The 24647-nt window shown below is 38.2% G+C and overlaps 1 protein-coding gene across 3 annotated transcripts in view; it reads right to left on the reverse strand.

The window, feature by feature from the left end:
- LOC149252656 (synaptonemal complex protein ZEP1-like) overlaps positions 1-6980 on the reverse strand; it is a 208548-nt gene extending 201568 nt beyond the window's left edge. For 2 of the 3 annotated variants that reach the window (XM_089459759.1, XM_089459758.1), the window contains exons 1-13: positions 6771-6980; positions 6605-6654; positions 5994-6201; positions 5682-5807; positions 5491-5589; positions 4627-5379; positions 4309-4526; positions 3765-4013; positions 3457-3585; positions 3254-3334; positions 3013-3123; positions 2712-2819; positions 2527-2625 (exon numbers count right to left, since the gene is read on the reverse strand). In XM_089459759.1, coding sequence (XP_089315885.1) covers positions 2527-2625; positions 2712-2819; positions 3013-3123; positions 3254-3334; positions 3457-3585; positions 3765-4013; positions 4309-4526; positions 4627-5379; positions 5491-5589; positions 5682-5807; positions 5994-6201; positions 6605-6654; positions 6771-6942 — 2403 coding nt within the window. In that variant the 5' untranslated portion in view covers positions 6943-6980. The remainder of the gene's footprint in view (positions 1-2526; positions 2626-2711; positions 2820-3012; positions 3124-3253; positions 3335-3456; positions 3586-3764; positions 4014-4308; positions 4527-4626; positions 5380-5490; positions 5590-5681; positions 5808-5993; positions 6202-6604; positions 6655-6770) is intronic. The other variant, XM_089459760.1, reaches the window with a different exon arrangement.
- Between the last annotated feature and the right edge of the window lie 17667 nt (positions 6981-24647).

A 24647-nucleotide genomic window follows, 5' to 3' on the forward strand; every position in this document is an offset into this window, starting at 1 on the left:
TGTAGCAGACATGACTTGCAGCAGTGATAGGAGGCAGCCCTCTTGGAGTCTCGAAGTGTATATGCCTTGATGGACTAAGGCACTACTAGTGAGTAGTATGGAAGCGAAGGACCGGCAAGACAAGATACGATATAGAAGTTGCGCAACGAAGATTGTCATTGTATCTTGTAAACCATAGACTATTGTATTACTCAATTTGTTTAATATAACGAAGATTGGAATTGTACATTATTGTACAATTTTATTTAAAACTGTGTATATTGTGCATATATGATTTACTGCTTTATATTTCCACTGTGCAAAGTAATTTATGGTTGAGATTATTGGTTTGGTAGCGTCAATGATTCTAAGACTCTAACCTAGACCCAAGGTCGTGGATATTCAACAAAGACCTCAACAAATAAATTTTCAGTTTGTTGCAAATTCAATTATGTTACAGGTCCTAGGCTTAGAAGTGGTCTTAATTGACCATTTTTCTACCTTCTAGTCTCCCCACCATTAGATCTTGGATTTAGAAGCATTTAGGAACTTTTGGGTGATATTTTAGAGGGTTATCTTGCCATTTTTCTGTAACATTTTGCAGAAATTACAGACCTGTTATAGTAGACCAGCAAGCTGATTTACACAACCCCTCTAACCACGGATCTGATCATACAAATACTTACATATTTGATGAGTGTATTTTATTTACACTCGATTTGACTACTCACGTGCTACATCTTGTTGGAGTAGAATGTATTTCTTTACTGCCTTAGTATATTTTTTGCAGATTTTACTCAGTAAGCTAGCAGAACAGCAAGTTAAAACTCCTCCCTTCAGCCATAAGACCCCATTATCTAGTCTTGTATTGGTTGGCTAGAGTCATTCAAGGAAAGCCTCCCATAGCCATTTTGGTAGGAGTTGGACTTAAAGAGTGGGGGCATGGGCCAAAGTGACTGTGGGCCCTTGTCCTATATGTGTTGGTTCAGTAGGTTCCCACAGTATCTTGAGCAACCCTGTTAATCGACGAAGTAACAAGCAGGAGACTCAAAGTATTGGCAGAAGAATCATTAGAATCCAAAAATCCACTTCGATTAGGTAACAACTGCTAGCACATCAACGATTTTATCTTAATCATGGTTAATGAGGATCAATTCATGCTATTAGGTGTTTTCTAATGAAATTGTTTAACAATTCTCTATCAGCCCTTCCTCCCCAATAACCATGTGTGATTCATTAGTGATAGATGATGTGTTATATATGTTTATAGAATTGACATATGGTATTAGAATAAAATTGATAATTGCTTCAACAAAAGCTTTCAAGGGTTAAATGCTGTAAATAGACATTCATGTCTTCATTTTTAGTTATGTTGGTTTTGATAACCGCTTGTGAAGACGAATTTGTCCAAATTTCTGAGTTCACTCGGAGTCAAAAAACTTTAAACATGAAGCATTATAAATAACGTTTGTGCCTTCATTTCTATCATCTTGGTTGTGGCCTTCATGATTCTTTCTTGGGGACCCCCTGCAAGGAAGAATTTGTACAAACTTCTAGGTTCATTTTAAATCAAATTTGCTCCTATTTTTTATGCTTTTATTGCATATACTTTGCAGAGATTCATTTAAATAATTTACTACTTACATTCTATTAATGATCTGTGTGCTGGATATGGTCATTATATTCTATTAAATTCTAAATCCAGTTGCATGCCTCTCAGCCTAGGCCATTACACTATTCATCATTGGTTTTACTCTTATCTACAAAAATAGGTGCAGTTGGTGCAGTTTTTTTATTGGGGGGAGGTCAACAATAATTTTCAAACCAATGGTTATGAAAAATGCATTGTACAAAGTTAGGTTATTTTGGGAAGATATACTACACTAGGAAAGAATTCATTGTGTGTTCAGTGACAAGTCTTGCAATATTTTGAAAATTTTGGACCAGAGAATATTTCATTGGCTGAAACACTCAACCAAGAAGGATTTAGCATGACACAACCATCACATTTTTAAGAGTTCAGGTTTCTTCCAGATAAGGTGTTTAGTTTAAACCTTAACTACTCCCCAGCCGGCTCTTCCAAAGGCAGGATTTGTAGCATAACCATGCCTGATCTAAGTCTCCAAAAGTGAGATCTATAATTCTCTTTTCAGAAGAGACCACAAAGAGGCTGAAACTTCAAGCAGACGGAGATTAATGGATAAATGGTCTGGTTAGTTGTAGAGGTAACTCCTATTATCTGCTACTTGGAAGTTAAATCGATTGAAGAAGTTAGATAATTAACACTAAGCATCAACAAATTGGTAAGATAAAATCACGTTTAGTTAAAAAACACAAAATCATCCTGAAAAATCTTCTATGTCTTGGACTACTGAATAAAAATCTCATAGATATTCTTAATTTAACATTTTCAAAAAGATCTGTTCTTGCATACTCAAAGTATACCTACTTGTGTCTACATCAATGTTTGCTAATTGGACTTTTCAGCTTAATTATATATTACAAAGGGATAGGTGAATTCCATACTTTCAGACCCCTGATACCCACCTGTTGTAATTGTTTCTTTTGTTCCTCTTTCAATTTCTGTACTTCTTCTTGGTGCTTAATCTGCAAATCTTTGACTTTTACTTCCGCATCTCTCGTGAACTTTGGATTCATAAGAAAAGAAGAAAGTCATAACAAAATAAATAGCAATATAGGCCAACTTTAAATAATATCTATCTCCATCTAACCTTTTTCAAATCCTTCTCAAATTCCTCTTGTTTTTTCTTCATCTCCTTAGTATATCGATCCTGATACATCTGTTTCTCTTCCCCGTCTTCTTCCTTAAGTCGTTTTATCTGCACCCATAAAAATGAGATATCAAAGACATAATAAGTATGAAAGTGGAGGAAGATCATAAATTGAAACTAATTCAAGAGACTTATGCAGGCAGTGTATCACTATCGTGCAAATCTTTAAATCAGCGCACAATGATTCAAGTAGTATTTAAAATCATCAGTGATCACTGACAACCTTGAAAGAAAAACTTACTAATGATTCATGTTCCATTCGAACTTCTTGTAAACAGCGGGATGCATCTTCTTGTACTTTTGCAATTCTTTGCTCAGAATTTTGTTTTTCCTCTTGAAGCATTCGGTCTGCCTGAAAACTCGACAAAGCCAAACAATTGGAATGTTCCAATAAAACAGCAACAGGAACTCTAGAATATCTACTGAGTCAGCAAAGACAAAAACCAAAATTATTTCAGTTACGATTCTGATAATGTGCAAACCTTTAGTTTCTCCTTCTCTTTCTCCCTCATAATACACTCCCTTGTCTCTGCTTCGCACCTCTTTCGAATATCATTTATTTCCTGGAAACACACCATTCAAATCCAAGAAGAAAATGGAACACTTTCAAGATTCATGAACTTAAGAATGATTTCTAAAACAATGACTTTAAAAGGTCGTATTCGGAAAATGAAGAGATTAATACCTGGTCATTACGTTGAGATATTTCCTTTAGATGTCTACTGAGCTCCACCTGCTTAGCCTCTAGCTGTAATTCACACTGTCTTTTGATTTCAACAACAGTGTGTTCAGCTGCAAGCACTTGTGCGCGAACCTGCGAGACTCAGAATATACATAAACTATAGGATGACTATTTAGGGCTTTTATGTAGTGTTTTGATATTGCTCTTACATTAATATGCTTCCATAAGGAAAAGGAAAATTTCACTCTAGAAATTATAGAGCACAACTGAATGAATGACTTATCTATCAGAAAGTTGAGAGATACTCGAACCTGTGCATTTTGTTCTTCCAGTGCTTCTTGTTTTTCTTGGAGCTGTAGTGTCAATTGAGCCTTGTCAATTGACTCCTGACGAAGCTGATTTACTTCATTTTCCCGTACGATGATTGTCAGATTAACTTCTGCAAGTTTTTTAAGTAGAGATTCAATTTCCTCTCCTTTTTGGTGTAGCATAACTTGTGCATTATCATATGCATTTTGGTTTTCAGCTTTCAAGTCTAAAATGGTGAGCTGTAGGCCTTCCTATACAAGATAAAAAGACCCTATTAGTTAAATGAAAACGATGGATGTGTGCCTCACATCATCATCTGCCAGAACAAGGTACTGCATCAAATGTTTTATCTGTGAATTTCAAATATCATAAAAATAAAGGTGAAAATTAAATTCACATTTTAATCATTTGTCCCAAGCTGATCTTGTTTCAAGATTTTAGCATGGCAGGACCACTCGCATAGGAAAAATGCATGAAAGGTAAAGTTAGTTGGCCTGAAGAAAGCTTATAAATCTGTGCAAATAAATACTTGGAAACCAAACCAACCTTATCCTTTTGAACTTCGTTGATAGTGTGTGACAAGCTAGCAACATTTTCCTGTAGTTTTACTACAGTTTCTTCCAATTCACCCTTTTTTTCTAAAGCTTGATTCAATTTTAGTTGGATGTTATGTAGTTCTGCCTTAGCTTCGACCTCTTTCTCAGCAGATAGTTTTGTTGTAAGATCCCGGCTTTGCTGAAGCTCCATATTTTGCTCTCTTGACTCTGATATATCATTACAAAAGCATGAATATTCAGCATAACGCGGGACACAGAAAGGTTTTTCAAACACATACTACATGCACAAAAATAAGTTTAATTTTACCTTGAATTTGTGATTGCAGACTTGCATTTGTAGAAATTGCATCCTGAAACTGGCTATTGAGATGATCAAATTCAGCCCGAGCTTTCAGATTAGCTAGCATTTTTTCTTGTTTAGCTAGCTCAGTGCTTTTGTCTAATGCTAGTAGCAGTTTGTCGACATTGCTCGATGCCACCACAGAAATCTGTTCCAGCTCAACAATCTTGTTGGACAGATCTAGAATTTCATCCTTGAAGGCTTCTTTCTCAGATTCGGATGTAAATAATTTCCTTTCATATTCTTCCACCTGAATCTCTAGTTGAGCTTTGTCTATTTCCAATTTGGACTGAATGACCTGCATGCTTGTACAGGCATTTTCTTTGAGGGCCAACTCGTTTTGTACTCCCTGAAACTGCGTTTGAAGATTTTCCAATACCCTAGTCTGCTCTTCAATCTGAAACTCAAGTTGAGCTTTGTCCGTTTCCAATTTGGACTGAATGGCCTGCATGCTTGTGCAAGCATTTTCTTTGAGGGCCAAGTCCCTTTCTAATCCCTGAAACTGCGTTTGAAGATTTTCCACTACCCTAGTGTATTCTTCAATCTGAGACACAAGTTGAGCTTTCTCTGTTTCCAATTTGGACTGAATGGCCTTCATGCTTGTACAGGCATTTTCTTTGAGGGCCAACTCCCTTTGTGCTCCCTGAAACTGCGTTTGAAGATTGTCTAATACCCTAGCGTCTTCTTCAATTGTATCTTGCAGCCGTTTTTCGAGGTTATCTAATACCAATCAATGCCTCAAAAGATTAGGACAGAAATTCGCCTCATTTTGACTTCAGTACCTAATTCGTAGCTCCAGTATTTTTTTTATTTGAGTGAAGATTGTTCTACCTTTTTTGACAGTAAGAAGGTTTGTTTTCGCAACTTCGGCATCGTATGACTCTTCGAATTGTTCCTTTTCTATTGAGATTTCCTTCAATTCCCGTTCTCCTACGAGACCACTCAGATATGAATGTAAAACTGAAAGACTTGAAAGGTGACCAAAAGTCTAAAACTAAGCATTCACATACATAAAGTCTTACGTTTTTTAATGGTTATTTCTGCATTGTCCAACCTTGAGGACAGAAGATTTACTTGAAGCATCAATTCCTCGAATGATTTCATCCTTTCAAATATCTTCTCCTCCAAAACTTTCTTGACGCCTTCAGCTACACAAATAAAGATCGAACCATTTGTTGTGATTTAGACTAATTTTCAGCAGAGAAGTATGAAATTATATCATGTAAATTTGTACAGGGTAGAACAGTAATTTGTATTTGGAAAAATCATTACAAAGCTATAGTAAATATTCGATGTGACCTTCAAGTATAGCTAAAGTAAATATTCGACATTACCTTCTTCAACTTGACTCGCTAATTGCTGCAATGTCTCCGTGAGCTGATCGCAAAATGTCTTAGTTGAAGATAATTTTGAGTCCAATCCTTTCCAAAGTTTTGCATCTCCTTTCTGTTTCAATTTAAGCTTGGCATTTGCATTGTTCACATGTTGCAGTTTGGTCTCTAGAATGCGAATTTGTTCTTCTGACTTCTTCAACTTTGAATTCTGAAGAACAACAAAAATAATAAATTATCGTCAACTCATCGAGCACAAATTTAACGCATCAGTAAAGGCTTCACCACCTAAAAATTATTGTAAACTATTTGCCATGCTAGATACACTGGAGCGAACGAACAGTCAGAATGTGACGAGTTCTAGGAAAAACCACTAGATGAACAAAGAAAACGATAAATTAAAGATATCTTTCGCAAGAAACTTCAGCAAAATAATAAGATCAATATAGTTAACTTAAATTCAAAAATTAAATTATAAGATATAAAAAATATAGAGATCTATGTTTTAAAAACTGGAAGAAACTACAAATATTTAAAGAAAAATCCGAGAAGAAGAAAAAATCGTAAGCTGTCAAACAAGATTGCAAAAGAAGAGTTAAAGATCACAGTTCTACCGCTATTTGCAGGTCAGTTTTGACGCAAACCGGCTTCTGCACAAGCTTTTCTGGAAAAAATTACAAAAAAGAACAGTCAGTAGATAGTTGAACGATCATTTTCGTATGAATTTGTAAACTGGAATTTAAAGGATGGAACAAAATTTAACCGTCTTTAGCTCCAAACCTGCATTTAGCTTCAAATAATTGAAATTTTCGCCCGGTCTGATATCTGACTTTGGCCGAAGTGCTGGTGGAGGAGTTTTAACTGCTCCAAGCAGAGATCTGACGGCTGGTCTAGCTGCCTCGGGAGTTCGCAACCCACCGCCTTTCTTCAAGGAGAACTGAAATGTCCCCATTTTCAGAGAAAAGTTGCAGATGACGCCTCACGGCTACCAACGCATTTTCAGAGAAAAGTTGCAAATGACGCCTCACTGCTACCGACGTGATTATATGGCAAGCGAACAATTATTTTAATTATTTTATTTTTTAAATGTTATAATGTTTATATTTCTATAAAATTTCCCTAAAAAGTAGTCAGAGAAAATTAATATTTAAATTATTTTATTTTTAAATATATATTTTAATGATTATAATATGAAATTTAAAAATAATTTAATATTATTATACTTAAATATTATTCATACACGGTGGTCCACATATTAGATCAACTCTGCATTCAAAGAATATATATTTGGACGACGTATGCATTCAAAGATTATATATTTGAACGACGTTATGATTTAAAAAGGGTAATATGATTGTTTTTGGAGAAATGGTAAAAAGAGTATGAATTATTTAAAAATAAGGGGATTTATTAATTTTGGAAAAAAAATTATAGTTTTTAAAATTAATAATATTTTATTTTTAAAGTGTTTGTTTTAGGTAGTTCAATTGGTAATGGAACAGGAAGTCTCACTAAATACTAAAGAATTGGAAGTTTTAGGTTCAAATTTTATGTTAATGTAGTCTGCCTAAGCTTACAAAAAAATTATTTTATTTTAATAAAGGTTCATAATTATTTTTATTTTTTGGATTGTCTTTTTGTATTTTTAGTTATTTTTGTCTTTTTGTGAGGGTTTTTTAAGTTATGGTCAAGTATTTTAATAACGGTTCATAATTATTTTTATTTTTTGGATTGTCTTGTCTTTTTGTATTTTTAGTTATTTTTGTCTTTTTGTGAGGGTTTTTTCTAGTTATGGTCAAGTATTTTAATAAGGGTTCATAATTATTTTTATTTTTTGGATTGTCTTGTCTTTTTGTATTTTTACTTATTTTTGTCTTTTTGTGAGGGTTTTTTCTATTTATGGTCAAGTCTCTCTAAGGAGAGATGAGAAACTCCTTTTTGATATAATTACTAGTTTGATGATTGAAGTAAAAGATAATAGGGTAGTTTTTGTCTTTTTGTGAGGGTTTTTTCTAGTTATGGTCAAGTCTCTTTAAGGAGAGATGAGAAACTCGTTTTTTTGATATAATTACTAGTTTGATAATTGAAGTAAAAGATAATAGGGGAGTCAAATTAATAGATAAAATGGCTTTCTTTTTAGCATTTTTTCTGGTCAATTTAAAAATTATAAATTTAAGTTGTTTAATTTCCAAAGTACTTTAAGGGTTCTTTATGGTGCTTAATCCATTTATGCATTTAAAAGGGATTTTAAACAACAAGAAACCACAATCTCTTTATAAATTGGTCGTTAAAAAATTCATTTGGATTATTAGTTAGACGGTGTCAAAGATAATAGTATCGCGTGGATAGTATGAGTAGTTGAAAAATCAAATTGACTTATAATAGTAAGAAGTTATATTTCCCTAAATAGGAAAAGTGTAAAAGTAATATAAACCTACGTGGAGATTTTGTCGTATTGGTAAAAAGTAAAAAATAATAAAATTCAATTTGTTATATTGTAATTTTGTTTTTATTAATAAAATTACAAATAATTTTTTAGATTTAAAAAAATAATAATATACATATCACAATAAAATAAGTAGTAGGTATAAATTAAGATCAAACTTACCTTGTAAATTAAAATAATGATTCTCTAGTGATTCTGGTGATTCCTGTGATTCTCTATGGTTGTGAAGTGTGAGCCACCCGGATTCCTGTGATTCTCTATGGTTGTGAAGTGTGAGCCACCTGTACATCTCACATGCAGTGGAAACAAATTGAGAAAATTCAGAAGCGTTTGATTATAAACAAATTCGTTCCTTATGCTATCTTGTTAAGTGAAACATGGGTTATGTATTTTTTTGTTCTTCCTGAAAAGTGGAAACATAAAAGCATTTCATTTTAGACTCTCATGCCTTCAAAGGCAATAGAGAAAGTTATGTAGATATTTTGGCAATTAGCTCTTGGGATAATCTATTTAGCTATGGGAGCGTTTATTGTGAGTTTTCATAGGAAAAATGTAACAACCTTATCTCCAAAAAAGAAAAAAATTATTTGGTAACGTAACTATGTAATCACTTCAGTTGTGGACCTAACTCATTCATATGTTAACCCATACAAAATTATTAATGTGATTTCAACGCTTGGTTGCATGATTGATTAAAGTATTAAGTTTAATGTGGCTACTGATCCGCTTGGCCTCCACATAGACTGCCACATTGTGACCTGCATTAACTCACCTCGAGTTGATCGTCCTCGGGCCGACCCCTCCTCATTAAGGTGGGAGAGCCCCGAGGTCCTCTCCTATCATACCCGTTCATCTTCGTGTTGGTTATTAGGTTCGGCGTTAATGCCCTTAACTACAGTTGCTTGGGAAGGTCTCGAGGTAATACACCTAACTTTCTATCCGTCGTTGGATTTGCTTAGATATGTGGTATCAATGCTTCCGGCTTGGTGGGGAAGTATAATGGTCTTCTTGCCGGTGAGGGAGGTTCATTTGTTTATGACCCGGCTCGGATCTCGGCTCTGCAACTGCGACCTGGTGCATCGTTCAGTCATGCTTCTACCCGAAATTCCAGGTGCTTTGCAAGCCCCTTGTCACTATTACTTCAACATTTCGGCAATAATATTCCTCTATCGATGCTAAGTGCACTAAGGTGGTTTATAAGGATGTCTGATGGGTTTTTAGGCTGCTCTGGAACAAGTATACTGGCTACGGCATGGATTCCAAAATCCTGGTGGAGAGGGTCGATTTTGCGGCAGCAAGAGATAAGCAGTGTTTTGATTTCGTGGTATTGACATTTTAAGTTCATTCTTCACTTTCTTTTATTGAGACTGCCTGGTGTATTGGCAGGTTCGACTGCCGCTTTGAGGGATGCCCAGCTCCCACTCAAGTAAGCCACCTCTGTTTATCACCGGGTTTTTCATATGGCAATCAAGATCCTTCCAAGGTTTCGGGGCCTTATTTTCGGCTTGTACTGTGTAAGTAAGCCCGTTGAAGATGATTCGAACCCTTCGTTTGACATGTGGCTTTTGGAAGGCGTCCATCATACTAAACCTTGCTTCTTTCTTCGCTTTCCAGGTGGGTTTGGATTCTGAACTTATTTGTGCCTTGAGTTCTTCGAGCCGAGTTTCCGTGACAGAGGGTTTCAAGGAATGGTGTTAGATAGGGTATAAGGCTACGGCCGGAATGTATGCTTTTGATTCATAAAGTATTTAAATCATTTTGAACTGGTGGCCTTTAAATATGCCAACACAGTACTTGGTCTAGATAATTCTTTCCATGCATTACTTCTGTGGGAATTTACAGGACCTTTCAAGGCATGAAATTTGTATATTTATTTAATCTGTTATCTCCGGCCCGTCACGGTATTTCAACTTCTATTAATTTTTTTATTATGATATATGGTTTTATATTGTATCCATTCTAATGAATTTGATTTTAAGTCTCTGTATACAACAACTCATCGATGCGGATTTCTTAAACTAAGTCCTTCATTTTCTTCTTAAATATAGTTGATATTTACTAGTTCAGAAGTTCATAGATTAAACAGTACCGGCACATTTGGCTCTTGGTGAGTTCCTTTCTGAACTCATTCGAGAGCCGATAAACCCTAGACCAACTGTTGTAAGCAATATAAACTGTATGGTATTTGTCAATTATGTTTATAAAGTTTTTCTTTAAAGTTTCCTTCTGTCATTGATAAAAAAAAATTATTAGATCACAATCTAAGAACTAGGTTTTATATATTGTGTGAGCGTGTGCTTTTTCTACAGACTGTGCAAAACCAGTATTATAGAGAATACAGAAGATAGAAAGGAATATTGTGCTATTGTTCATACTTAGCATATTCTTCTGAATTAAATCATTAATCTGTTTATCGAAAATATCTTGCCCACTAAGCTAGCATATTCGCTACTTTTGCATATTTCATATATATATATATATATATATATATGTCTGCTAATAATGCTTGGTATCAAGATAGTATTTCCTGCTCTATTCAGAAATCAATAAATGTTAATTACTATTGTTAGTCTATTTATGTACTTTCTACTATAATAGTACAGTCTATCCCTTCCTTAAAATAATGATTAACATGGTAACATCACTTATCTATTTTCTTGTTATGCACGTAACTTTTATTTTGGAAGGTCTCACCACCCAACCTCGGAACTGGCAATTACATCCAGATTCCCCTCCGATCTCTTCCAATTCTGACAGTGATGAACAGTTGGGTACCTTGGGCGTCAAGACTGTGTCTAGCTTCAAGTCTTATACCCCACAACTGTTATCACAGTTTTCTTTCCCACTGGTTAAGTTTTTTTTTCCCAGCTCTAGGAAGAATTCAACACAGTCTAGTTTCTTCAACCCCCCGAGGGTTCTGTCCTTTTTCCTCTTAAGGGAAAAGGGTGAAGGAACAGTTGTAACTTTTTTCAGAAGTTAATTCAATTGTTTCTCTAGTCCTTTAACAAACTGAACCAAAATATTTTAATTAATACTTCGCAGCATTTGTTCTGGCTTTTCAGCCTAATAGTTTTAATAATTCAGATTAAAACAAAAAAAAATTAACAGTGATAATTAAACTTGGTAAAAACAATTGAGGATGTGTCATTGTATGTTACAACTCCCTCCCCTTGAGAGGAACACCGTCCCTAGTGTTCTTCCTCTACATAAACAATGTAAGATAATATTTTCGCACAGCTTCCTCTTCTTCCCAAGTAGCCTCATTCGGGCCAAAGTGCTTCCACTACACTTTAACTTGGGTGATGGCTCGCTTCTGCAAGGTGTTTTCTCTCCGATCGAGGACACAAAGAGGCTCTACCAGAAATTCTCCCTCGAGTTCTACCTATACAATCATAATCTGCTATCAGAAAAATTCATATAACAACAATTCTTAACATTATTGATTCAATTTTATCATTACCTGAATACTTTCCCAGTTAATAATATGTCGAGGGTCGTATATGTATTTTTTTAATAAGGATACATGAAAGACATTGTGGACTCGAATGTGGCCCGGAAGTGCTAGCTTGTATGCTACGGGCCCAATCCGTTCTAAAACCTAAAAAGGCCCACAATACCGTGGTGCCAACTTTGCACAACCTTTCCATTGTAAGGTGCTTTTTGGGGTTTGACCTTCAAATACACATGATCCCCCAGCTAGAATTCTTTATGTGTCCTCTTCTTATCTGCGTACACCTTTTGCCTATCTTGTGCCGCTTTTAAGTTCTGGCGACCCTTCTTAACGGTGGCCTCCATTTCCGCTAACATATCAGGGCCCAATGCCAATTTATTATTCAGACTGTTCCATTATGTCGGTACCTGACACTTTCTTCCATATAGTACTTTGAAATAGCTGATACCCAATGATTCGTGATGTCCATTATTGTAGGCAAATTCTACCAAGTGGAGGTAATCCTCCCACTTCTACAGTTGTTGCATTACAAATATTCTCAGCATGTCTTCTAAGACTTGATTCACTCGCTCTGTTTGACCATCTGTCTGGGATGGTAGGCAGTGTTGAAATGGATCTAGGTACCCAACCCCGCAAAGAGAGTTTTCTAGAAAGCAGATGTAATTATTACATCTCTGTCAGAGATCACCACTCGCAATATCCCGTGTAGTCAGAAGATTTCTCTCATAAATATGTCTACAATCTCCACCGTTTTATAGGTGGATTTTACAAGAATGAAATGAGCGGTCTTGCTCAGCTTGTCCACCACAACCATGATTGAGTCATGTTGCTTTTTAGTACGAGGTAATCCAGTGATAAAGTCTAAAGTGATTGTCTCCCATTTCCATTCCGAATGGGTAATGGTTGCAGCAGACCCGCGGGATGTTGATGTTATTCCTTCACCAATTGGCACTCTAAGCATTTGGATAAATATTCAGCCACATCTTTTCTTAAGCCTGGCCAGAAATAACTTTTCTTGATAGCCGAAAACAGTTTCTGGTATCCCGCGTGGGCAGCGTAAGGTTTCCTATGAAGCTCATCTAATAACATCTACTTCACAGAGTTTTGGTTAGGAATATAAAATCTATTTATGAACGTTAACAATTTGTCGAGGTTAATTGCATACTCACACTATTCCACTTTTGCGTGAGCTGCTGAAGCTCGCTGCCATAGGAATGCATATTTTGGATCTTTGAGGGATGCCTCTCGGATAACCTATGGTAGGTTAGATTGTGCTTGACTGAAATGTACTTCATAGATGCAGTGTATTTTTTTGCTTAAAGCATCTGCTACCCTATTTTATTTTCCTTTGAGGTGCTTCATGTCAAAGTCAAATTCACTCAAGAATGCAGTCCATCTGGCCTGCCGTGCATTTAAACTGGATTGATTAAAGAAATTTGTCAAAATTTTGTGGTCTATTAGTAATAGAAATTTCTTCCCCAGAAGGTAGTGTCGCCACATTTTTAATGTATGCACCACCGCGATCAACTCAAAATCGTAAGCAGAGTAGCATTGTTCATAATCGTTTAGTTTACGTGACTCATAGGCAATGACCTTTCCTTCCTGAGTTAATACTCCACTGACACCCTCTTTACTTACATCTGTACATACTACAAAGGATTTTTCTGGATCTGCTACTTTTATCACCGGAGCGGTTGTAAGCAGTTGTTTTAGCTACTAAAAACTTTGTTGGCATTCTGTTGTCCAGTGAAAAGCACACCCCTTTTTCTGAAGTGAAGTCATCGGAAAGGCTATTTTTGAAAATTCTTTAATAAATAGACGGTAATACCCTGCCAAGCCCAAGAAGGATATTATGTCCGAAACATTTTTTGGGGTGGTCCATTCCATAATTGTTTTGATCTTCTCTGGATCTGCCGCTATTCCTTTTGATGATATAACATGGCCTAGGTATTGGATTTGATTTTTATAACAATCGCACTTGCTAAAATTTGCGTACAACTAGTTATCCCACAAAATCTACAATACTGTTCTCAAGTGTTGCTCATGTTCCTCTTGATTTTTTGAATAGATTAGTATATCATCGATAAAAATCAGTACAAATTTACATAGAAATGGCTGGAAAATGTCGTGCATTAGGCTCATGAAAGTGGCTGGAGCATTGGTAATGTTGAAAGGAAATACCACGAACTCGTAATGTCCATAACGAGTTCGGAATGCAGTTTTGCAGATGTCTTCATCCTTTATTCTGATCTAGTGGTAACCAAACCTTAAATCGATTTTTGAAAACATGCTAGCTCCCTGCACTTGTTCAAATAAATCATCGATACGAGGCAAAGGGTACATTTGCCCTAGTGTGTCCCCTTGGGGAGCCCCTGTGTTATTTGTACGAAAAAAGGACAGAACCTTAAGATTGTGCATTGATTATCGCTAGCTAAATGCTAGCTTATTTAGCTGGCGAAAATCAATGCACAATCTTAAGGTTCTGTCCTTTTTCGTACAAATAACACAGGGGCTCCCCAAGGGGACACACTAGGGAAAATGTACCCTTTATCTAATAGCTCCTGAAGCTGCATTTTAAGTTTTGTTAACTTAGGAATGCTCATGCGGTAGGGGGATTTCGAAACATGGGCTGCTCCAGGCATTAGCTTAATGGTAAAATCGATATCTCCTCTTGGCGGCAACCCAGGGATGGATTCAGGAATACATCTATGAAATGTTGAATTACAGGAATATTCTCTAAGGAGGTCATCTTATTTTTGTCATTGATATACCTTACCTGGACAACATAAATCTGGCAGCCTTTTCTTATTCATCTTCTGAGCTGGTTAGTTGTCATAGGACGTAATTTGATATTTTTCTTGATTACTTGAATTTATTTTCGATGTCCTGACTCAGTAAGATAACTTACAGATTTTTCTTTTCAATCCACTAGGGACCAGCGACCTTCCAGCCAGTCCATCCCTATTAATACATCATACAAACCCAGGGGAAGGATATTCAAATCAAACTGGATGGGTTGTCCTAAAACTGGCATAGGGCAGTTTTCAGTTTTTGCAAACACCTTCCTTTTTGTTCCGGTAGCTAGTTGAACTAGCCAAGGCTTTTTAAATTTGCTGCTTTGCAGCTGATGTTTTTCTACCATTTTAGGACTAATGTAGCTTAGGCTAGCACCTGGATCAAACAAAATAGGAACAGGTTGATCAACAACCATACCTTCACATTTGATCATGGTGGATTGATGATCCAAAATGGATTTTGGAGTGTTCCTCACAGAGGAAAATGAAAGTCTAAGGAAGTTCCTGGAAATAGCCCCATTGCAGAGACCTTTTCATTTTGAATCTACTGCAACTTGAATGGGCAAAAATGGACTTAAGATGTAGAAGTTATCACAGAAAGAAGATGTCCTTTGTTCTTTGGAAAAAGAGGCAAAATCCCCTAAAAATGGAAAAAAACCCTTATAAAGGGAAATTGCATCGGAAAAAGGCAAAAGGGAAGGACTTAAGCCGAAGGTAGGAGATCCCTGATCGGCTGATCCGATGTATCAGATCGGAGGCAGGCCTGTATGCGATATCGGGACCCCGGACTTGGCGATTGCGATTATGCGATATGTCGATTGTCGATGATCGGATCGGCGGATCGACATCGGCAATGGACATAACCCGTGGGCTGTTCCAAATGCGATATGCGATAGCGATCGCGACGTGCAATCTCAGTTGTCGGATCGGGAAAGGAATGGACGGCCAGGATTAAATCCGCAACTTACGATTGTCGGACCCGACAAATTTTATAAGCCTGATTGCATAAAATTTGAAATCCAAGATTTTCAGATTTTTTGTGTATTTGTGCATTTTCGCTATAAAACCGAAATACAAAGGAAAATGCCCAAAAGTGATAAAGCCGGACCCGAAGGGGAATTTAGGCGTGATTTATAAAATTTGAGTTTCGTAAAGGCGGGATTTCGAGCAGGCCTCAAGTGGTAAATGGTATTGGGTCGGCTCCGCCCGATCCCATACAATGAACGACGTGTGGCTGGCGGAGGAGAGAGGAAAACCACCTTTTTGGGCTGGTAACCTCCATACCCTTAAGCCACCCGAAGTCGCATATTGACCATTGGATCGAAGATCACCCAGATAAATGGTGGGAATTGCGATAGCAGCCAAAGGCGGACCCGATTCGATATTAGGGCGGATGCGATAATATTTGAAGTCCAATAGAAGGCATTTTGTTGGGTTTTTCACGCATTTCCTGTATATTTGGGATTTTACCCAAAATGCTTATGCGATGCGATATAACGCCTAATGGCAGACCCGATAGGGATTTTAGGGGCAACTGAATGAGATTTCAAGTCCGAAAATCACGCCCGATAGTGTATTTTCTAGAAATCTATGTGTAATGAAATTTTCTTTGTTTTCGGGTTTTTGCCTAAGAGAAGGCCCCGAAACCTCTGTAACCGCTCCAGATCCTCATGCCACGCTGCAAGCGAGCGTTTTTACAGGCAATGATGCATTTTGAAGCCACAGAGCCATAGAGCCAGATGGTCAGTCAAACTGACAAGGAGCAGGGAAGCCGTAGAGGCATAGAGAGATGATGATACGTAGAGAAACGACTGAGGTAGCTGAAAAGCCGGAAAAGTACCTCAAAGGAGGCATAGAGCTCAATTGAGAAAAGAGAAGCAAGGCAAAAGCAAGGGAGTGAAAAAGCTACTGCGCAAAGTAGCTGAGGGAGTCTTTGGGGTCACTTGGAGATCAAGTGAAAAGCTAGAGAGCTGAAAGTTGCAGAAAGCCAAAGCCAAAGCTAGAGCCAGAGCCAAGAGCTAGAGCCACGAGCCAGAGCCAAGAGCCAGAGCTAGAGTCAGAGCCAGAGCCACGAGCCAGAGCCAAGAGCCAAAGCTAGAGCCAGAGCCAGAGCCAGAGTCGAGAGCCAGAGCCAAAGCCAGAGCCAGAAAGCCTAAAGAGCTTCAGAGCTAGGGATAAGATGGTGTCTAAACCCATTGTGTTTTGTGTAAACTAGTGGAGTTGAGCGTGAAGCTTGTAAAAGGACTTTGCCATAATCCCAGAGAACCTAGTCGAGTTGACTAGAGTTCACGGAGACGTAGCCCAAGAGTTTTGGGTGAACTCCTAATTAAATTGTTGTCTTATGTGTTTGTTATTTGCTGCATTGTTTCACTGTTATATGTTTTATATCAGTTTAAGCAAATCAATTTAAAGCACATAAACAATAAAAAAATAAACACCAGCATACACCTTATTTTCAAGCACATATTTAATTCCGCATTGGTTAATCATAAAGACTTGGGAATATTTAAGCTTGGAAGTGGGAGGAGTTCTTGTAAGTTAGACAAGAAGCCTTAGTGCCCCATTTTCAGATCAGGTGGTATCAGAGCTTGAGATTAATGAACCTCACCTTCAATAAGGTTATATCAGAATGCTTGATTGACAGAGCAAAGATTGCTTGTCTGAAAGGTGTTTAAATAGTCAAAGGTTGATTGTATGCTCGTTTGCAGACTAACTATTGTTTGAGTTTGCAGAGGTGAAGGGAAAGCTATTGATAGCTCAGTCCAGGAAGGACAAGAAGGAAGAAGGGGAAGGCATTCTTTCTATCCCAAAGGACCTCGAGGCAATCCTTGAAGCACAAGAGGTTTGTTGCAAAAGGTTGCTGAATAAGCTCTTTATTAATCTTGTTTGAAGTTCTTTTGTTCATTGGCATAATGACAACTTCTACAAGTGAGTCCTCAAATTCTTCTTTCTTCATCACAGGAATCTTTGATGAATACATGAAGTAAGATTTGTCCACCATGATGGATATGGTGAGAGAAATGTATGAGGATGGAAGAAAGAGCAGCATATTTAGAGAGCAATTGAATTCCATGGAGGAAGAGAAGCAATTGCTTTCTGACAAATTGCAGGAAATGGAGAGGCAACTTCATATTGAAAATATGAACCTAAGAAGGATGCATGAGTTGGAGACATAGCTCTTTGTTGCCCAAGAAGCCTTAGTCAAGTATCAGCTTGAAGAAGAGGTAAACCATTCCAGTTTGTCTTCAAATTCTTCTAAGAATGCTTATATTGGTTCTTTTGAAAAGCATACCAGAGGCATAGGTTCCAAGCTAATGTCCAAGATGGGCTATGAAAGAAAGAGCTTGGGAAAGCATGCACAAGGTATTGTTGAACCAATAATAGTTGGGCAAAGGCCTAAGTATTTGGGTCTTGGCTATGGACAGTCTTATGGGAAGAGTTCCAAAGCTACCATGAAGGCCATTGAAACAGCTCCAAGAAGGAGTTTCATTTCAATTCCTCTACCTCAAGAGTGTGAAGATTGTATTCAAGAGGAATGCAATAGCTTGAAACATCATTTGCAGGATGCAGGTGTTCAGAAGCACACACTTGAACCAGAGAGTTGTGGAGACTCTGAAAGCCTTGAGGAGATTGATGGTGTTCCAAAGGGAGCCACTTCTTTATTTGCTTCACCTCCTCATGAAGGCAATAAAGGTGAAAGAGAAAGGTATAAATCTGGTTCTAATCATCTTCCTTTTGATTTTGCAAAGCATGACAAATTTCCACATAGATATGGGAAAAGAATTGCATGTTCCTTTTGTGGTTTGGATAACCATAATATTTCTAGATGTTGGAAGAGAATGGCCACAATCAGGAAACTTTTGAAGGAAAGGAAGCAAGAAGCCAAAGGTCCATTGGATAAGGCAAATCATGTTGTCAAGAGGATGCACATGTAGTGCACTTACTACCATAAGCAAGGGCATCTTGCTGAAAAGTGTCGGACTCTGAATCTAGCAATGCTTCCACAAAAGCTGAAGAAAGTGGAAAGAGAAGATCGCAGAAATGGAAAGGAAGATTCCATGGATGATGTGTTTCAGGATGATTGACATGTGGATGCTGATGTGCAGACAAAGGTAGTACCTTTGAAAGGGATTTGTAAGAAACAGTTAGAGTTCTTATCCGATTAAGATTTCATGTCTATTGATGCATCTATTTGCATTTCTTTGTTAATGGAATGCAAGTTGCAGGATTTTACCAAGAAGGTGAATGGAGAAGTTGAGTAGGAGTCTCACTTTCTTGCTGCAACATTATATTTCATTTCAACTTCGAAAGTACAATGTGCTTAAGTGAAAGTTGAAGGATGAAATGCATGCATGAGCTTGAGGTGCATGAACACGGGGATGCTGATGATTTCCTTGTATTTGAACATGTATGTGTAATTAACTTGCCGGGTTGATTGCTTTGACATGCATGTGATGCCATGTTGACTTGGGAGAAGTTAACTTGGTCTCCAAGATAGAGATAATGATGAGGTGTTTCATCTTTTGAAAAAGAGTCCTAGTGGTCTTTTTCTACATGCTTGACTTGAAGGGTCATTTGTTTTAAAGGCATGTTTTGTGGGCTTGGTATCTAGTCCATCATTTGTATGTAGATGTAAGACATGGAGGTGTTCACAAGATGTGAAATCTGTTTCTTTTGTTGAAGCAGGAGTTTAGGTCATCCAGTTGTTGTCTGTGTTTTTGTTGTTGTTAACAGTTGTTGTTGACAACTTTTCAAATAGGTACAAATGAAAGTTTTTGTGAAGCAGATGTACTTCACATTTGTTTGAGCCACCTTGGATCAATGATCAAGACAGAGAGGTTCAAACTACCTTATGTGACCAACTTAGCAGAAGTTATGCATGAGGTTAAGAAGGAAGACAGTTCTTCCCAGGAGGACCAGCACATCCAGAAAGGAGAGTGGTCAAAGGATTTGGTTCAGAGGCACTATGCAAGGCAAGTGTATGGAGGCTGAAAGAAGAGGGTGTTGTTACTCTCATTTACTGTTCAGATCAGTATATCGGTCTTTTGGACAGCAAAAGTTCTTTTAGTGGGAAGGCGTGATCCAAAATGGATTTTGGATAGACTCCTAAGTCTAAGTGTTCATCACAGAGGAAAATGAAAGTCCAAGGAAGTTCCTGGAAATAGCCCCATTACAGAGACCTTTTTATTCTGAATCTATTGCAACTTGAATGGGAAAAAATGGACTTAGGATGCAGAAGTTATCGCAAAAAGAAGATGCCCTTTGTTCTTTGGAAAAAGAGGCAAAATCCCCTAAAAATGGCAAAAAACCCTTATAAAGGGAAATCGCATCGGAAAAAGGCAAAAGGGAAGGACTTAGGCTGAAGGTCGGAGACCCCCGATCGGCCGATCTGATTTATCAGATCGGAGGCAGGCATTATGCGATATCGGGACCCTAGACTTGGCGATTGTGATTATGTGATATGCTGATTGCCGATGATCAGATCGGCGGATCGGCATAGGCGATGGACAGAACCCGCGGGCCATTTCAAATGCGATATGCAATAGCGATCGCGACGTGCAATCTCAGCCATCGGAATGGGAAAGGAATGGACGACTAGGATTAAATCGGCAACTTACGATTGCCGGACCCAACGGATTTTATAAGCCCGATTGCATAAAATTTGAAATCCGAGATTTTTATTTCTGTGTATTTGCACATTTCCGCTATAAAACCGAAATACAAAGGAAAACGCCCGAAAGCAATAAAGCCAGACCCGAAGGGGAATTTAGGCGCGATTTATAAAATTTGAGTTCCGTAAAGGTGGGATTTCGGGCAGGCCTCAAGCGATAAATGGTATTGGGCCAGCTCCGCCCGATCCCATACAATGAATGACGCGTGGCTGGTAGAGGAGAGAGGAAAACCACCTTTTCGGGCTGGTAACCTCCGTACCCTTAAACCATCCAAAGTTGCATATTGACCATTGGTTCGGAGATCACCCAGATCAATGGTGGGGATTGCGATAGTAGCCAAAGGTGGACCCGATGTGATATTAGGGCGGATGTGATAATATTTGAAGTCCGATAGAAGGCATTTTGTGGGGTTTTTCACGTATTTCCCGTATATTTGGGATTTTGCCCAAAACGCTTATGCGATGCGATATAACACCTAATGGTGGACCCGATAGGATTTTAGGGGCGATTGAATGGGATTTCAAGTCTGAAAATCACGCATGATAGTGTATTTTCCAGAAATCTCTGTGTAATGAAATTTTCTCCATTTTCGGGTTTTTGCCTAAGAGAAGGGCCCAAAACCTCTGTAACTGCTCTAGATCCTCATGCCACGCTACAAGAAAGCATTTTTACAAGCAATGATGCATTTTGAAGCCACAGAGCCACAGAGCCAAATGGCTAATCGAACTGACAAGGAGCAAGGAATCTGCAGAGGCACAGAGAGATGATGATACGCAGAGAAACAACTGAGGTAGCTGAAAAGCTGGAAAAGTACCTCAAAGGAGGCAGAGAGCTCAATTAAGAAAAGAAAAGCAAGGCATAAGCAAGGGAGCAAAAAAGCTACTGAACAAAGTAGTTGAGGGAGTCTTTGGGGTCACTTGCAACTCAAGTGAAAAGCCAGAGAGCTGAAAGTTGCAGAAAGCCAAATCCATAGCCAAAGAAGCTAGAGTCGAAGAGCCAGAGCTAGAGCCAGAGCCGAGAGCCAGAGCCATGAGCCAGAGCCAAGAGCCAGAGCTAGAGCCAGAGCCAGAGCCAGAGCTGAGAGCCAGAGTAAGAGCTAGAATCAGAAAGCCTGAGAGCTTCAAAGCCAGGGATAAGATGGTGTCTAAACCCATTGTGTTATGTGTAAACCAGTGAAGTTGAGCGTGGAGCTTGTAAAAGGACTTTGCCATAATCCTAGAGAGCCTAGTTGAGTTGACTAGAGCTCATGGAGACGTAGCCCAAGAGTTTTAGGTGAACTCCTAATTAAATTGTTGCCTTATGTGTTTGTTATTTGTTACATTGTTTCACTGTTATATGTTTTATATCAGTTTAAGCAAATCAATTTAAAGCACATAAAATATAAAAAATAAACACCAGCATACACGTTATTTTCAAGCACATATTTAATTCCGCATTGGTTAATCATAAAGACTTGGGAATATTTAAGCTTGGAAGTGGGAGAGGTTCTTGTAAGTTAGATAAGAAGCCTAAGTGCCCCATTTTTAGATCAATTGATATTCCGCTCGATGATCGTCTAAGGCAACATTAATTTTGGGCATGCTCCTTGCGATATCTCCTACTGTAGAGGCTTCTTGCATGTTCGAAAGTTGTTCAATTCGAGCTTTGTGCGGGCAGTTTTTGTAATAATGCGCTTCCCCACATCCCCAACATTGCAGTGGCGGTTTTGGTGGCTGTTCAGTAGCAGTTCTACTAACTCCTTCAGGTTGTCTATTCTCGGTGTATGTCTAAGCTCTGGTCGGAATTCTTGCAAATTTTTCGAAAGTCCTTTGCTGATTATTTCTGCCATTTATGACTTTTTGTTACCTGTTTGGTGGTAAGTTCCTCATTTTCTTGCCAATAGTTCCTTTAGATCCTTCATTTTTCTTCTTCATCTGCTGATAACAGATGCGGGCCTTTCATATTGCATCGTCCATTATTCTAGGATAATCGAATTCCAGTTTTTCCTTCATGAAGTTGGGAAAACTGCTAATAAACCGATGAATCTTAGCTTTCTCCTCTTGCATATATGGAACGTATCGCAACAGGGAAGTAAACCGTTTTACATACTTATCCATGGTCAAGGTTCCTAGTCTTAACTCATGGAATTCTTTTGCCTTTTCATCATAGTAACGTTCCATTAGATATTTATCTTTAAAATGTTTCCAAAATTCTTGCCATGTTACTTGTTCCTCATCAATCTTTCTCACAATTTTAATTTCTTCCCTCCAGAGGGTGGCCTTTCCTCGTAATTGGTAAACTGCTAGTCGTGATTTAAGCTTGTCAGTATATTCATAATATGAAAGTATTTACCCATGTCTATCATCCAAGTTTATGTTTCTTCTTCAGACTCTCCTTTAAACAATGATGGTTTGATTTTCTTGAACTCGCCTTGTAACTCTCTCTTCTGTCTTTTAGTCTTCCTTTGATCAGAAACATTATCTGAATGCCCTTCTTCTTCCTCTTTAAGGCCTTCTGCAGATTCTGCATTATCTTCCCCATTATGGGTAGTTGGGGTATTTTCCCTATTCTCTGTACTAGGGTCTGTTCCCTGCTGATTTTGTCAATCGGACATAATTTTAAGTATCTTTTCTTGTTCCTACCCTAATCATTCATTGTCCGTCCTCAGGTTCATCATCTCTGCCCGTAATTGTTGCACTGTTTCAAGTAGGGCAGCGTTAGCCTGTCGTGATTCTTCTCCCAGTTCTACCCATAGTTCTGGGTTGGCCTCCACATAAGGCACCTCTGGCTTGCTCGACGATTTGGGGCTCCTCCGCATCTTACCCTTGGTGCTGACCTCAATCTCTCTCGCTCTCTGTGTTCATATTCAACTATACTCAATTTATTTTTCTTTTATCAATATTAAAGTATCATAACTTAATTGACTGTTAAAATAACCCAGAACTCTTAGTATGTGGGCATGGGCTCTTATACCATTTGTAACAACCTTATCTCCAAAAAAAAAAAAAAATATTTGGTAACATAACTATGCAATCACTTCAGTTGTAGACCTAACTCATTCATATGTTAACCCATACAAAATTATTAATGTGATTTCAACGCTTGGTTGCATGATTGATTAAAGTTTTAATTTTAATGTGGCTACTGATCCGCTTAGCCTCCTCGTACACCGCCATGTTGTGACCTACATTAACTCACCTCAAGTTGATTGTCCTCGGGCTGGCCCCTCCTCATTAAGGCGGGAGTGCCTCGAGGTCCTCTCCTGTAATACCCATTCATCTCTGGGTTGGTTATTAGGTTCAATGTTAATGCCCTTAACTACGGCTGTTTGGGAAGGTCTTGAGGTAATACACATGGCTTTCTATCCGTCGTTGGATCTGCTTAGATCTGTGGTCTCAATGGTTTCGGCTTGGCGGGGAAGTATAATGGTCTTCTCGGTAGTGAGGGAGATTCATTTGCTTATGACCCGGCTCAACTCTCGGCTCTGCAACTGCGACCTAGTGCATCGTTCAATCATGCTTCTACCTGAAACTCCAGGTGCTTTGCAAGCCCCTTGTCACTATTACTTCAACATTTCAGCAATAGTATTCCTTTATCGATGCTAAGTGCACTGAGGTGGTTTATAAGGATGTCTGACGAGTTTTTGGGCCACTATGGAACAGGTATACTGGCTACGACATGGATTCAAAAATCCTGGTGGAGAGGGTCGATTCCGCGACAGCAAGAGGTAAGCAGTGTTTCGATTTCGTGGTATTGACATTTTAAGTTCATTCTTCACTTTCTTTTGCTGAGACTGCCTAGTGTATTGGTAGGTTCGACCGCCACTTCGAGGGATGCCCAACTCCCACTCAGGTAAGCCACCTCTATTTATCACCGGGTTTTTCATATGGAAATCAAGATCCTTACAAGGTTTCGGGTGCTTATTATCAGCATGTACTATGTAGGTAAGCCCGTTGAAGATTATTCGAACCCTTCATTCAACATGTGGCTTTTGGAAGGTGTCCATCATACTAAACCTTGCTTCTTTCTTCGCTTTCCAGGTGGGTTTGGATTCTGAACTTGTTTGTGCCTTGAGTTCTTCGAGCCGAGTTTCCGTGACGGAGGGTTTCAAGGAATGGTGCTAGATAGGATTTAAGGCTACAACCAGAATGTATGCTTTTGATTCAGAATGTATTTAAATCATTTTGAATTGGCGGCCTTTGAATATGCCAACACAGTACTTGGTATAGATAATTATTTCCATGCATTACTTCTGTGGGAATTTACAGGACCTTTCAAGGCATGAAATTTGTATATTTATTTAATCTGCTATCT

This window comes from Pinus tabuliformis, chromosome 7 (assembly GCF_031772625.1).
Source record: "Pinus tabuliformis cultivar Carrire ecotype Pingquan chromosome 7, CPIR1, whole genome shotgun sequence".
Classification (NCBI taxonomy): Eukaryota; Viridiplantae; Streptophyta; class Pinopsida; order Pinales; family Pinaceae; genus Pinus; species Pinus tabuliformis.